The sequence below is a fragment of the Physella acuta genome, unplaced genomic scaffold (assembly GCF_028476545.2).
Source record: "Physella acuta isolate Inbredline_101_S28 unplaced genomic scaffold, ASM2847654v3 ptg001131l, whole genome shotgun sequence".
NCBI classification, from domain to species: Eukaryota; Metazoa; Mollusca; class Gastropoda; family Physidae; genus Physella; species Physella acuta.
The window spans coordinates 53719-67631 of record NW_026732648.1 but is presented as its reverse complement, the minus strand read 5'-3'; the positions used below and the strand labels follow the sequence as shown (position 1 = coordinate 67631).

General features: G+C 32.6%; 1 protein-coding gene across 1 annotated transcript in view; it reads right to left on the bottom strand.

Moving 5' to 3' along the window:
• LOC131956160 (uncharacterized) overlaps window positions 1-12533 on the bottom strand; it is a 36121-nt gene extending 23588 nt beyond the window's left edge. The window contains exons 1-14 of the mRNA XM_059320583.1: window positions 12301-12533; window positions 11446-11578; window positions 10745-10882; window positions 9379-9502; window positions 8594-8698; window positions 7920-7969; window positions 4213-4339; window positions 3445-3522; window positions 2994-3104; window positions 2245-2480; window positions 1819-1887; window positions 1517-1624; window positions 1056-1284; window positions 468-653 (exon numbers count right to left, since the gene is read on the bottom strand). Of these exons, the coding sequence (XP_059176566.1) occupies window positions 468-653; window positions 1056-1284; window positions 1517-1624; window positions 1819-1887; window positions 2245-2480; window positions 2994-3104; window positions 3445-3522; window positions 4213-4339; window positions 7920-7969; window positions 8594-8698; window positions 9379-9502; window positions 10745-10882; window positions 11446-11578; window positions 12301-12533 (1927 nt within the window). The remainder of the gene's footprint in view (window positions 1-467; window positions 654-1055; window positions 1285-1516; window positions 1625-1818; window positions 1888-2244; window positions 2481-2993; window positions 3105-3444; window positions 3523-4212; window positions 4340-7919; window positions 7970-8593; window positions 8699-9378; window positions 9503-10744; window positions 10883-11445; window positions 11579-12300) is intronic.
• Between the last annotated feature and the right edge of the window lie 1380 nt (window positions 12534-13913).

The following is a 13913-nucleotide window of genomic DNA, read 5'->3' as shown; positions in this document are numbered from 1 at the left end:
CAGGCTTGATTTGTTGGTGAGGTCAAGGCATATGGTGGTACGGTGTGGCCAAATACAATGTCCAGTCATTTATACTTCTACTGTTAGATACTGTACTGAGCTAGGTTAAAGTTGAAAACACTATCCTTTGTAGTGCTGAAGAAAAAGATGCCTCATAATCCATTTCATTGGAAAGGGTACATAGCCAATTGGACAAATGATAATACATGCAAGTCAAAATTGTACGGCTATCAATTGGGGAACTTACACATTTAACCACCTACTTCGGATACATATTGTGTTGAAAACAATTAACAATTGTAATTTAAAAACAGCAGATAATTGAACTAAATAGTCCACTTTGTTAAAAAAATATCATAAGTCATGTACTCTAATTTCAAATTAAAATTGTATTGAAAAGTTTTCGTTTAATGTTTTAATAATTTTTATTTATTATATATTATTAAATAATTAAAAATTTTATGCACCTGTAAAATTATTTTTCTCCATGTCTAAGCGTAAAATGTCCTGGCATCTGTGCAGGGTGCTGGGCAGGTCCTTCAAATTGTTTTCTGCTATTGCCAGGTTGGACAACTGTTTACAGTTGCCAATCTCTACTGGGATGGAGGAGATCCTGTTGTTGCTCACACACAGATCCTTCAGGTTTGGCATCGCTTGGTACAAGATAAACATTTGTTAAGGCTCACTTTGGCCACAAACAAAATATGTGCATTTCAGTCAAATTTTCAAGATGTATAGATAATGGACAAAATAAAAAGTTGCAGGCTAAAAAATGGAAAACAAAATTGAAATAAATATGGTAATAATTATGATTGTAAGCATACTAGGGAAAGTTAAGGTGGGTGGTCTTAATGCTAACCACACCATCCCTTCATATGCAGAGGTCACTGAAGCAAGCCAACTCTACTTTCCTAACCCCATTTACCATCAGGTTCAAAAGGGTACTTTACTTTTATTTTTCATTAGCCTTAATACAGAGTACCACACTTTAAATTCACACTGTAAACAAGATTTTTAAATATTGTAAAAAGCTGATGGCAAAAGTTATGACTTACAAGTGAACAGCTGTGGAGGCAGGTCAGAAATCTTGTTCCCACTGAGGTTAAGAGAGTAGACAAACTGTGGGTAAAGTCCTGGCAACTCTGAGAAGTGCTCCAGTTGCCTGTTGACTTGCCAGGCTGCACTGTGAGATTCGCACACCAAAATACTCTCAGCAGTGAAGAGTTGGGACACTCGGACAAGCCCCTGAGATTCTCCAAACTGTAGCATCAGTGCACTCCAAAGCTGTAAGTATACATGTTCAATTAAAAAACAAAATTTTTTATAGTTAATTATCATGACATTATTCATATAATTTTAGGTACGGCTTATTGTAAAATTAGATAGTATTTTAAAAATTTCCATAGAAATTTTTTGGAAGAGAAATATAGCACTATTCATTATGTTACTATACATTTATGCATTGTATCTTTTTAACAATACAAAAGTATTAATGGTAAAATAACAAATTTGACACCTCAATAGTTGCTTCCGAAATTATTTCTTTGAACTGGAAGTCTTTGCCAAAACTCATAAAAAGTGCCTGACTTAGAAAAGTCAGCACTTGTCGGAGTCCAGAATTGACCTGATTAGAAAGAATAAAAAAATAATTTAAAAATATACTTTTCAAAGTAAGTTGTTTGCATTCAGCTTTTCATTATATAGGCTTTTGTCAATTTTTTTTTTTACTTTATATGCATTAGCCTTTGGTCTTTTTAAATTTTAATCTGTCTACTTGGCCTCATTATAATTTTTTTTAAAATTATATTTATTGCTAACCTGATGTGTTGATACATTCTCTATCTTTGGAATGTCTTTGGTTATTTTCTTTATCTCTGTTAAATCATCCTAATAAAAGAACATTGCATAGACAATAAAATATTATAATTAAAAAGTTACTTGGGGAATTTTTTAAATATTTTAGTAGGCACTCTATTTTTCTGGAAGTAGGAGCTAACAAAAAATAGGATGAAGTACTATATATATATATATATATATATATATATATATATATATATATATATATATATATATATATATATATATATATATATATAAAATCTTTAGCATTAAAGTTAAAAAATCTTAGCAATTAGCATCAATATTCTATTTTGAATTTGACTTTGAATTTTTATTTTATTTTATATAGTATCTATTTATCTAGACCTACACAAAAATTTCAACAAAAAAAAAAACCAATCTCACATGTTGAAGTCTAAGCACCATAATCATCCAAGCCCACAGCAGGCCCAGCTCTGGTGACTGGCCAGATAAAACTTGATCAAAGTCAAACTCTGCTGTAGGTGTCTCTCCAGAGTCCTCTAGCCGGATGTTGTCCAGCTCAAACCCGGTATTGTCCAGCATGTGGACAACATGGTAGCATTCTAAAGTTTTCAGCTGGGGCACACACGGACCAGAGGACAGAACTGTGTTTACATCCCCTGGTATAGAGAAGGTTGATTTTTTAGGTTTGTGTTATTTTCTTAAACTTTTCCTATTACCAGCAAAGATATAAAAAATGAAGTAGAATTTACTGTTTCAATGACTATAGCACAGCCACCATGGTTTCCTTAACAGGAATTAGGTTATAATCAGAGCTGAGAGGTCTTAGGGATATCTTACAGACTTTAGGCCAGAATCCAAACTCAACACTTTTGGGTTAGCTATTGTAAACCATCCAACCACAATATCCCTTTGTGTTATTTATAGTAGCAAATATATCCATAATATAATTGATTTATAAAATTATGGATAAATTAAGTTTAATTAAAATGTATCAAGTATATTTAATATTGAAGAAATACTTTTTCATACATAGATAAATTGTAAAAACACAATAAAAGAATAACAACAAAACTGTGTTTATATAACAGATACAATTAGATAAAAATAGATGCACATTTTTATAATATCGACATTCTGTTTATAAATATGTTATCCACACATAACCTCACCTCTGAAGCAGCACAGGGGATGTAATTTAAACTTTCCTGTTAAACTTTGCTGAGAACATGCAGTCATGTCCACTTTAGATAGTCTGCTGGGTAGCAGCATTAGGGCAGTCACTGACAACATACATAAAAATAGCTGAAGTGAAATTAATACAGAATTCATTTTTTATTTTTAAGGAAGATGAACTTTAATAATAGTTAAAATTTTCAGAACAGTTTTTAAAATTCACTAGCATAAAATTATTTGTGCACTCTAGCTTTACTTTTTAAAATAATTTCCGCATTAAAGATTTATAATGTTGCTTTTCCCAATATAATAATAATAAAAAAAATATTTCTGATTTAAAAAAAAAGAAAGAACACAAAAATTATAAATAAACTAGAGATTGTTAACAGGTGTTTTATTTAAGTAATAAAAATAGTTTTAAAATCTGAAAATTAAAAAAAAATCTACTTGGAAAGTTCCATTTGCCATCAGTAAACATAATCTTTTCTACACTATCCCTCAGCTGAACTTGCTTGGCATAAAGAACTGTATTAAAACAAAATAAAAAGTGAATTAAATGAACTAACATCCTCAAAAGTAATTAAGTTACCACTAAGTGTTAAAGGATCATTGAACAAACATAACAATTAAATCTGAGTTAAGACAGCAAGCATATTATGATGTAACTAGTTTTTAAATCCTCCTGTAAATAAATGTTAGACTAAATAAGCAAGGTAAGAATCTTATCAAAGCCTTTAATAAATAATGTAAAAAACAACATTTTCAAATTAAAGTGAAAATTTCAAACTTTTATTAGATAGTATAAATTAGTTTAAATACAGGCATAAAAGGAAGAGATAGAACTAAAATAAACAAAAGTATAGTTTATCATTTATGAAAAGAAGAATAGATTTATAAACAATAGTATTTTTAAAAAAAAGTATAGTTCATCGTTCATGAGAAGAAGAATAGGTTTTAGCAAAAATATTTTATAAAAAGTATAGAATAGTATTTTTAAAAAGTAAAGAATAGCATTTAAAAAGAAGTATAGAATAGTATTTCTAAAAAGTATAGAATAATATTTTTAAAAAGTATAGAATAGTATTGAAAAAAGTATAGAATAGTATTGAAAAAAGTATAGAATAGTATTTTAAAAAAGTATTAAAAATATTTTTAAAAAGTATAGAACATTATTAAAAAAGTACAGAATAGCATTTTCAAAAAGTATAGAACAACCTGAAGGAAAGCTAATCCCTGTACAGGCTGTAACCAAATTTTGGGGCCTTTCTTGATCTGAACTTTGACCTGGTCGGCTGTTGACTGCAGGTGTAAGCAGTGCTCTAAAGCCACAGGGTACCTGGAGCTGGAGAGAAAAAAAAATGAAGAGAGAAAAATTACATAATGGAAAGCACATTTAAAAATGGTTGACTAAAAAGATTGTTGGTAAATAAAAAATAAAGAAAGAAAATATGCAATTGTATATGCATAATACAAGAACAAAGAAAATTTAAGAGATACACATTACAGCATCAAATTCAAACTATTTGTCAGCACAAATCATTTTAAAAACAATATAATCTTGGGGACTAAAGTCTTGAGAATTAAAATCTTGGGGACTATAATCTTGGTGACTAAAAAAACCTTGGTGACTAAAATTTTGGTGATTAAAATCTTGGTGACTAAAATCTTGGGGAATAAAATATTGGTGACTAAAATCTTGGATTTCTGATAAAATAACAAATAGCTTATTAAATTTTTAAATTAGTCAAACATTGCAACTTTTCTGCTTAGAATGTGCAGGGTAAAGAAATGTGTCTTTATGTGTGTTGATCATGGTAGGCATGTTGGATATTCTTGAGCTTTGGTAGGTCTACATTTGTGCCTGTATGGTGATTTTTACTTGCACTGTGTTGTTGTGGAATGGTAAAGGACAAGAATCCTTAGACAAGTCTAGGGCAGGGGTCGGCAACCTGCAGGTCGCGAACCGCATGCGGCTCTTTTGATGTCAAGATGTGGCTCTCCCGCTCCTTGTATTTTATTTTCAAAACTCATAACAAAAATTATACTATAAAGAAACACATGTTTAAACAGAAGAAAAAGACGCATTAGAGAACAGTGCGAATATGTGCACTAGAAAGTATACGGACAGCTAACAGTAGCTTGGGCACCAGGTCCAACCCCAAAGCCATATTGTGGACAGCCCCGTGGCAACAATTCCATGCTTGCCACTGCCCAAAAGCCGACTTTTTCGAATATCGTTAAATGGGGAATGCAATTTTATTCAGAATGCGTTTCTCTATCTGTCAGTAATCATTAATTTGACGTGAGTGACGTAGTTTTTTTTTTATTAGCTTCCAACTGTTGAGACGGGTACTAGACGGTGGGGTACGAGTTTACCCTGCGTTCAGTGGGGTGAAAGATAAGCCTGGTGAGAAGCAAAGGACAGAATCGACCGATACACGGTAGTCAAGCCGATATACAAGCCAGGTAGTCGGTTTTTGCCATGTTGAGGCGTGCCTGGGTATTGGAGGCGCCTTCTGAGCCGGGGATATCCGTCAAGAAAGAAAACAAAAAGGTTAACTGCTTCTAAAGTGGATTTGAATAGTCCTATATTTATATTTTTTATTACTAATTTCATAATTCTGGTGAAACAAGTGTATGTTTTATATGAACAAATATTATTTCATATTTAAAGCGATTTATTTTAAATAAAAAATCAAATGTATTTACCTATTTTTAATCAAATAATAAAACATTGAAATAACAAAAATGCTAGTGGCTCTTTAAAAACTGGGAAATTTTGAAAATTGTAATTTTTGGCTCTTCCCTCTCAAAAGGTTGCCGACCCCTGGTCTAGGGTGAATGAGGGGAATTGGGTAATTTGCTTATATTGACCTGCAAGCATAGAAGCAATGTATGCTCCTCACAGCTACCAAGTGTGTGGACATCCTCAACTGATGTTGTTGGTTAGAAAGGCTTAAAGTCTTTATTATATAATGAAGGATTTAAATGAAGGATTTACTTGACTAAATAATATTTAAATCATGCAAGGAGATGTAAGAGCGTTGAGTAAAGTTAACTGTATCTGGTCTACAAATTCAATATTTCACAAATCTAAATGGTTTTCATTTCGAATAGTGTCAAAAGATAATTAAAATATAAAAAGAGTTTGGATATCATATAAGAGTTTTCATAAATATGATTTGAAAAATAATAATAATGAATTACATTTTCTATTTTTTTAAATGTATTATTTTAATATCACTGTATTTTTTTTTACCAATTGTACTCATTGATTTTTCCCCCTGATAAACTTTAGATTATATATGGGAAATAACTAATTCAGTAATATTCATTGTTATTTTTTTCTACATGGCAATAAACAGATTATTAAAATAGGCCTGTCTCCATTTATAAATGTATAACTGTCTGTTAGTCAGGCAGTAGATCTGTCTCTCAGTCTGACAGTCTTTATATATATACATGTATATATATATACACAGTATATATATACTGATACAGTAATATTCCCTGTTTATATATATATATATATATATATATATATATATATATATATATATATATATATATATATATATATATATAAACAGTGAATATTACTGTATCCGTTACTTATATATATACATATATTTATACATACTAAATTTCTTTTATGCAAAGGATGCATTTTTTTGCAAAAAAATATGATGACAGAAATTCAATTCCAAATAAATATTAGGCAACATTATCCTTTTTCTAGTGGTATTTGTGTTCCAGCATTAGCATAATCTGAGGGACTAGGTAAATGAGAGGAAAATCATGTGACTGGTAGCCAAATAGTCACGAGTTTGGATCCCTGGGCTTGAGTCTTTAGGACACCCATCAGAGTTCATCCAGACTCACTTTAGGAAAACAAAGGCAGCTGGGCATAGTGCTGACCACACTTTTGTGAATGGACTTAAGTGTATTGAATGAGTTTGAGAGTATGTGTGTAGTTGAATGGAGTTAATAAAGTTGTGGATGGTTTGAGAGTATGTGTGTAGCGGTATTAATAAAAGATTATGAATGCGTGAATAAATAAGGATGTGACGTAAGAGAGAATGTTTTGGTTGTTATGAAGATAGTTGGAAGTCAGTCTTGGTCTTGTCGTCGTCTTGTGAGGATGTCTAGAAGTCGTCGTCCCGTCTATCGTCTATGTAGCTGTTGGTATTATATGTAATAAAAGATGGAAACATCGTAGCGTCATTCTGTGTTCTTCATTGGATCGTCGTCATCTATTGTTAGTAACGTTCAGCATCGACCCTGTACCAAAACTCACTTTGCAACACACACCACCACTTTTTGTGCAGAGGTCATTAAAACAGATGATCATTATTTACTTTTAGGACATATTTTTTTTAAAAAAAAACCCTTTTTAGAAAAGGCTTTTTATAAATTTTTTTTTTACCATTTCATAGTATCAATAATATCCATAGTCTAATTGAATTGAAAACTAAGTATGAAATAAGTTTAATTGAAATGTATGAAATTTATAGGTCTAATATTCAAGAAACACTTTACACTTTTATCCTATATAGATACATTATGAAAACACAAAAAATGATTGCTTTTGTACTCATGCCAATTTCATAAAAGTTCCTTAGAAAGTGCTAACAGTTAAACTCTTTGTAAGTTTGATTTCTATAATTAAAAAATTTGGTGTGAGTTATTTCTCCTACACTTCATTTTTAAATTAATTGATACAAGTGTCATGCTTGCATTAATTTACACAAAACTGTTGCTTTAAAAAATAAAAATGAGAGACATGCTATAAAGGTTAAGTTATATCTGTATATTTTTCTGCAGTGAATTTCTGTCAAACTTTTTGCTCCTGCACCAAGGGGGACTACCTAAATTGGAAAAGTTCTGAATGAGTTCCCTTTTGATACACATGACTCAATTACCTTTAGAAATGACCATACTGGCACTGGACTTCTTTCAACACCTGTCTCACCTGTTTCGACATAATAAAAATGATTAAAAAATATAAGCAATTATTTTTTAAATTTAAAGATTTAAAAAAAAAATTATAACACAGTTTTAGCAACAGATGGTTTTTTTTGGTTAAAATGTTCCTGCCTGCACTGTTTTGGTAATAAATTATAATTTTAAAAAAATCAATTGGAATATTTATTAAATCTGAACACCATACACAAAACAGTTTTTAATATGGATAAATAAGGACTTGAGCTTATCAGGACTTGAGCTTATCTGCCCTAATAAACATAAGGCACAAGAATGGAAATATCTTAAGTTTACTCAAATATTACAGATAGAAGCCTAGATGTAGCCTGCACATGTAAAAAAAATACCCCTTTTAGACCTAAAGATCCATAGGGCTGATGAAGTAGAGTTTGTAAGGTTCTTGACCTCGGCATATGAAGGTATTGTGTGATCAGCACAATACCCAGCCACCTTTACTTTACCCAATGTGAGTTGGGTACTCATTAAAACTGAGTGGACTCAGAAACATCCTACAGCCCTGAGTCCGGGCTGAGATCCGAACTTGAGACCTTTTGGCTAGTAGCCGAACTGCCTACACATGTGTAATAGAATAAATGTAACATGTAACTGTTACCAGGTTTTAAAGTTGATGCCAGTAGGGTTGAGAGAGCAGAGGTAGTTCCAGCAGGTCTGAGCTTAGGGCTGGTGTAGACATGCTCCATCTGTTCCCCATTTACATCTAGAGAAGATTTCATTGTTAAAGTTTATTGAGCTGAAGGTTAATCTAAAATTTAAATTCTAAATACATCTTCATTGTTAAAGTAAAGTTAGCTATCTCATAGTTGTGTTGAAAGTTTATCAAATAGTAAAACAAATTAAGAAACACATTTCAGTATTAAAGTTAGATCTCTCACAGTTTATCTGTGTCATTTACTGATCCCATTTATAATAAAGGAAATAAATACATAATCATAAAAATATTTTTGGTTGAGTGGTTAAGAATGAAACGGAATATCATTTTTGAAAAAAAAATTCAAAATTTAACCTATCTGATGATAATTGTTATCTAAGAATCATCAGCTTTATTCCAAAGGGATTTCACCAAATCAATTTGAAAGGAGTTATAGCTACCTGGTATTACTAAGAGAATAACTGTACTTTAACTGCAAATTATATCAGAGACAGTTAAAACAAGTCACTGATTGTAGTACCTAGAGTATGGTATCACATTTAAGATTGCTGTACCTAGAGTATCACATTTAAGATTGCTGTACCTAGAGTATCACATTTAAGATTGCTGTACCTAGAGTATCACATTTAAGATTGCTGTACCTAGAGTATCACATTTAAGATTGCTGTACCTAGAGTATAACATTTAAGATTGCTGTACCTAAAGTATCACATTTAAGATTGCTGTACCTAGAGTGAGGTATCCGTCAGCTGACTTCTCCTTGATGACTGCTGGATGTGTTGTGTTTTCATCCACCATCACCTCTAGACAAGACCCTTCACTAAAGTAATTTTCATTCCACTGCCACTCCCTCTAGATAACAAAAATTTCATACCGAGCTTTTTCATTTTGTTACATTTTTCAAATTGTTTCATTGGTTTTTTTTTCATTAACTAAATGTAAGAATTGTTTTAAAACATCAATGATTGGTAAATTAATGTTACATGTCTTATGTTAATGAGCACTTTAATACTAGGCTTATAATGGCTTATATGCTGACAGCATAATTCCCACCTTGTTTACCGTTATACATTATGCATGTCTAGTTAAATTTTTACCTCAATACTAGGTGTATGACCCACCCAAATGTTTACCTTAATACCGGGTGTATGACCCACCCAAATATTTACCTTAATGCCAGGTGTATGACCCACCCAAATGTTTACCTTGATGTCAGGTGTATGACCCACCCAAATGTTTACCTTAATGTCAGGTGTATGACCCACCCAAATGTTTACCTTAATGCCAGGTGTATGACCCACCCAAATGTTTACCTTGATGTCAGGTGTATGACCCACCCAAATGTTTACCTTAATGCCAGGTGTATGACCCACCCAAATGTTTACCTTAATGCCAGGTGTATGACCCACCCAAATATTTACCTTAATGACAGGTTTATGACCCACCCAAAACTTTACCTTGATGCCAGGTTTATGACCCACCCAAATGTTTACCTCAATGCCAGGTGTATGACCCACCCAAATGTTTACCTTAATGCCGGGTGTATGACCCACCCAAATGTTTACCTTAATGCCGGGTGTATGCCCCACCCAAATATTTACCTCAATGCCAGGTGTATGACCCACCCAAATGTTTACCTCAATGCCAGGTGTATGACCCACCCAAATGTTTACCTTAATGCCGGGTGTATGACCCACCCAAATATTTACCTCAATGCCAGGTGTATGACCCACCCAAATGTTTAATGCCAGGTGTATGACCCACCCAAATGTTTAATGCCAGGTGTATGACCCACCCAAATATTTACCTTAATGCCAGGTGTATGACCCACCCAAATGTTTACCTTAGTGCCAGATGTATGACCCACCCAAATGTTTAATGCCAGGTGTATGACCCACCCAAATGTTTACCTTAGTGCCAGATGTATGACCCACCCAAATGTTTACCCAGGTGTATGACCCACCCAAATGTTTAATGCCAGATGTATGACCCACCCAAATGTTTACCCAGGTGTATGACCCACCCAAATGTTTAATGCCAGGTGTATGACCCACCCAAATGTTTACCAGCTGTACGAATCACTCAATGTTTTACCTTAATGCCAGGTGTATGTATGGTATAATATCCAGCTTTCTTTGAGAGGAGTTCCAGCCTCATGTGCCAGCCATCAACCTCTTCAGTCAGAACGTCCAAACCTTTTATTGCAATCACCACTCTCACACGTTTACCCACCTGTCAAAGCAAATTTTTTTTTAACAAAGAGTACTTTTACACATTAGTGGAACTTACACACCATGATATATTCAGAGGAATAATAAATCTAGACTGCTGCAAATATTATGAAACATAATTGTATGTTTTTTTTTGTCTAGTTGTCAATTTTAGCATACAAATAATATTTTTAAAATGTATATACATTCTAGTTGCTCACCACAAAAAGAAAAACAAGCTATTTATTGAATGTATTTTAAAAAGTTGTTTAAAACACTTTTTCCATGTTTTTTTTTTTTATTGCCAAAGTATGTTTCTTGAGGTTACATTCTAATTTTTACTTTGTAATTTTAGATGTTTTACTTTTACTTCATTTGTATAATACTAAATTAAAAGTCAATTTGAAATGCTGATGTTTAGGCACTCTAGCAATCTGGTGAAAAAAGCTTGAGCAACAAACACATTTTATGATGCTTAAACCCTGTCTTCAAATAAATAAATAATGAGAACAATTTTAAATTCAATTAAAGTCTTTGAAAAAGTTAAATTAAAATCTTTGTATGATTGAAGCAGTTTGTTTTTACCTCAACAGATTCTAGACGAACATTAATCAGATTGGCATCCCTGCTTTTCCATACTTCATTCTGCTGCATCTTCCCCTGTTGGTTGACAAACTCTCCTGCAATCCCACGATACTCCAGGACAACACCGGTACCACTGAAAACACAATACCAGTACCACTGAAAACACAACACCAGTACCACTGAAAACACAACATCAGTACCACTGAAAACACAACACCAGTACCACTGAAAACACAACACAACACCAGTACCACTGAAAACACAACACCAGTACCACTGAAAACACAACACCAGTACCACTGAAAACACAACACCAGTACCACTGAAAACACAACACCAGTACCACTGAAAACACAATACCAGTACCACTGAAAACGCACACAAAACTCTAGCACAACATCAGTACCACTGAAAACACAACACCAGTACCACTGAAAACACAACATCAGTACCACTGAAAACACAACACTAGTACCACTGAAAACACAATACCAGTACCACTGAAAACAACACTAGTACCACTGAAAACACAACACTAGTACCACTGAAAACACAACACCAGTACCACTGAAAACACACACAGAACTCTAGCACAACACCTTAAAAAATTTAAATGTTAAATGATTTTCAAGTTTCTACTAAACAACTTTATACATTTTATCATAGTTATTTCTCCACAACCTGAAATGTATAGCTTCTTTGTTTAGAATATACAAACTTTAACTGTTTATTTTCAAACTGAATTTTCTATTTCAACACATACTAGAAAAAACTTTAAGCAAAACCCTTAATACAAATTTTTTTTTTTTGTTACATCAAATTGATAATAACTTTAAATAGCTCTAATAAACTTACAATGTCATAACTAAAAAGAAATTCGCTCCCTTGGATATAGTTATCTGTGCTTCATCCCAGAAGAATGGAGTCATTGGGGGCAGGAAGTTCATGCGGTGACCTTTCTTGTAGTAGTACACCGACCCTTTTGTGTTGCTGACAATGCGGTCATCGTTCTTGAGCTGCATCTCAACATACTTCTGCAGCTTGAATGACTTGGATGTGATATGGCCTGGTTGGACAACCTTAATCATTTTCTGTAGAAAAATATAAGGTCATAGATAAGGATGGCATGGTCGAGTGGTAGAGCTTACGACTGCTAACCTAAAAGTCTTGAGTTTGAGTCTGTAGGATGTTCCTGAGTCTACTGAGCTCTAATGGATACCTGACTCACGTTAGAGAAAGTATTTTGCCTGCACTATGGCCTGCCTGTTTTAGAAGGGTACTTTACTAATTTACTTTATGGATATTTAATTTCATTTATATAGCTGATTCTAAAATTATAACTTTAGACTATGTTTTTTATTTTAAAGAATGCATAGACATTACAAAGTTGGCAGAAATCCTTTTATTGTTTCACCTTATATAAGATAATAAAAAAATTCCGTTGATGTCCCACCTAATTTTAAACTTTGTTTATAATAAATTTTTTCCCATGTTTATAAGCAGTAATTTATTTTTACTATCAAATGTAAGAAATGTAGAGCTTCTCAAGAGCTGAATATTGATAGGGCAGAAGAACTCTACTTCATCAGCTATTATGGCTAAGATACTAAAAGCAATTGTAATCCAGTTAATTTCATACCCACCTCCAATTTACACAAAATAAGTAATTTGTAAACATTGTTTGACACTATTTTTAAAAATATTGGTAAATATAAAAAAATAATTATCAATTTTAAAATTATGGAAAGTTAAAGTAAAAAATTTTTTTTACAGCAAACTGGTGTACACAGCTGGAGCACATGTGGCAATGTAAACAGAGAACGCCATGAGTTCCTCCACAGTAAAAACATCTGAGGGGAGGAAACATCAATACAATATTTTTTATAAATTATATATTTTTACATCATATGTGTAACAAATTATTATATACATAGTTAAAATTAAATTCATTTAAATTGATCACGCATATGTAAACGTGGAGGCATGGTGAAATGGTAGAGCGATTTGCTACTAGCCCAAAGGTCTAGAGTTCAGATCTTTGTTAAGACTTGTGACTGTAGGACAACCCAGTTCTGATGGGTGCTTTACTTACATTTAGGAAAGTAAAGGCGGCTGTTCATAGTACTGACCACACCATCCCTTTATATGCAGAGGCCAAAAAACATATGGACTCTACTTTTTAAGCATATTTTGACAACTTTATTTTGCTTTTAAAATAAATCCATCAATCATAGTTTGTTTCTCTCTATGGAAACCAAATACAAACAAGACAAATAAAATAATGTCACTATCTATTGGAAAACGTAAACAAACATGTCTCACTTTTCTGGGGAATCCATTGGCCTATGGCGATCTGCCCTGATAGTATCTTCAACAATCACATTAGCATCAATCATGTAGGGATAGTTGTGATGTGGAATCAACAGACTTTCTGTAAAGGCCAAACCAAAATAGCTTACTTAACTAAT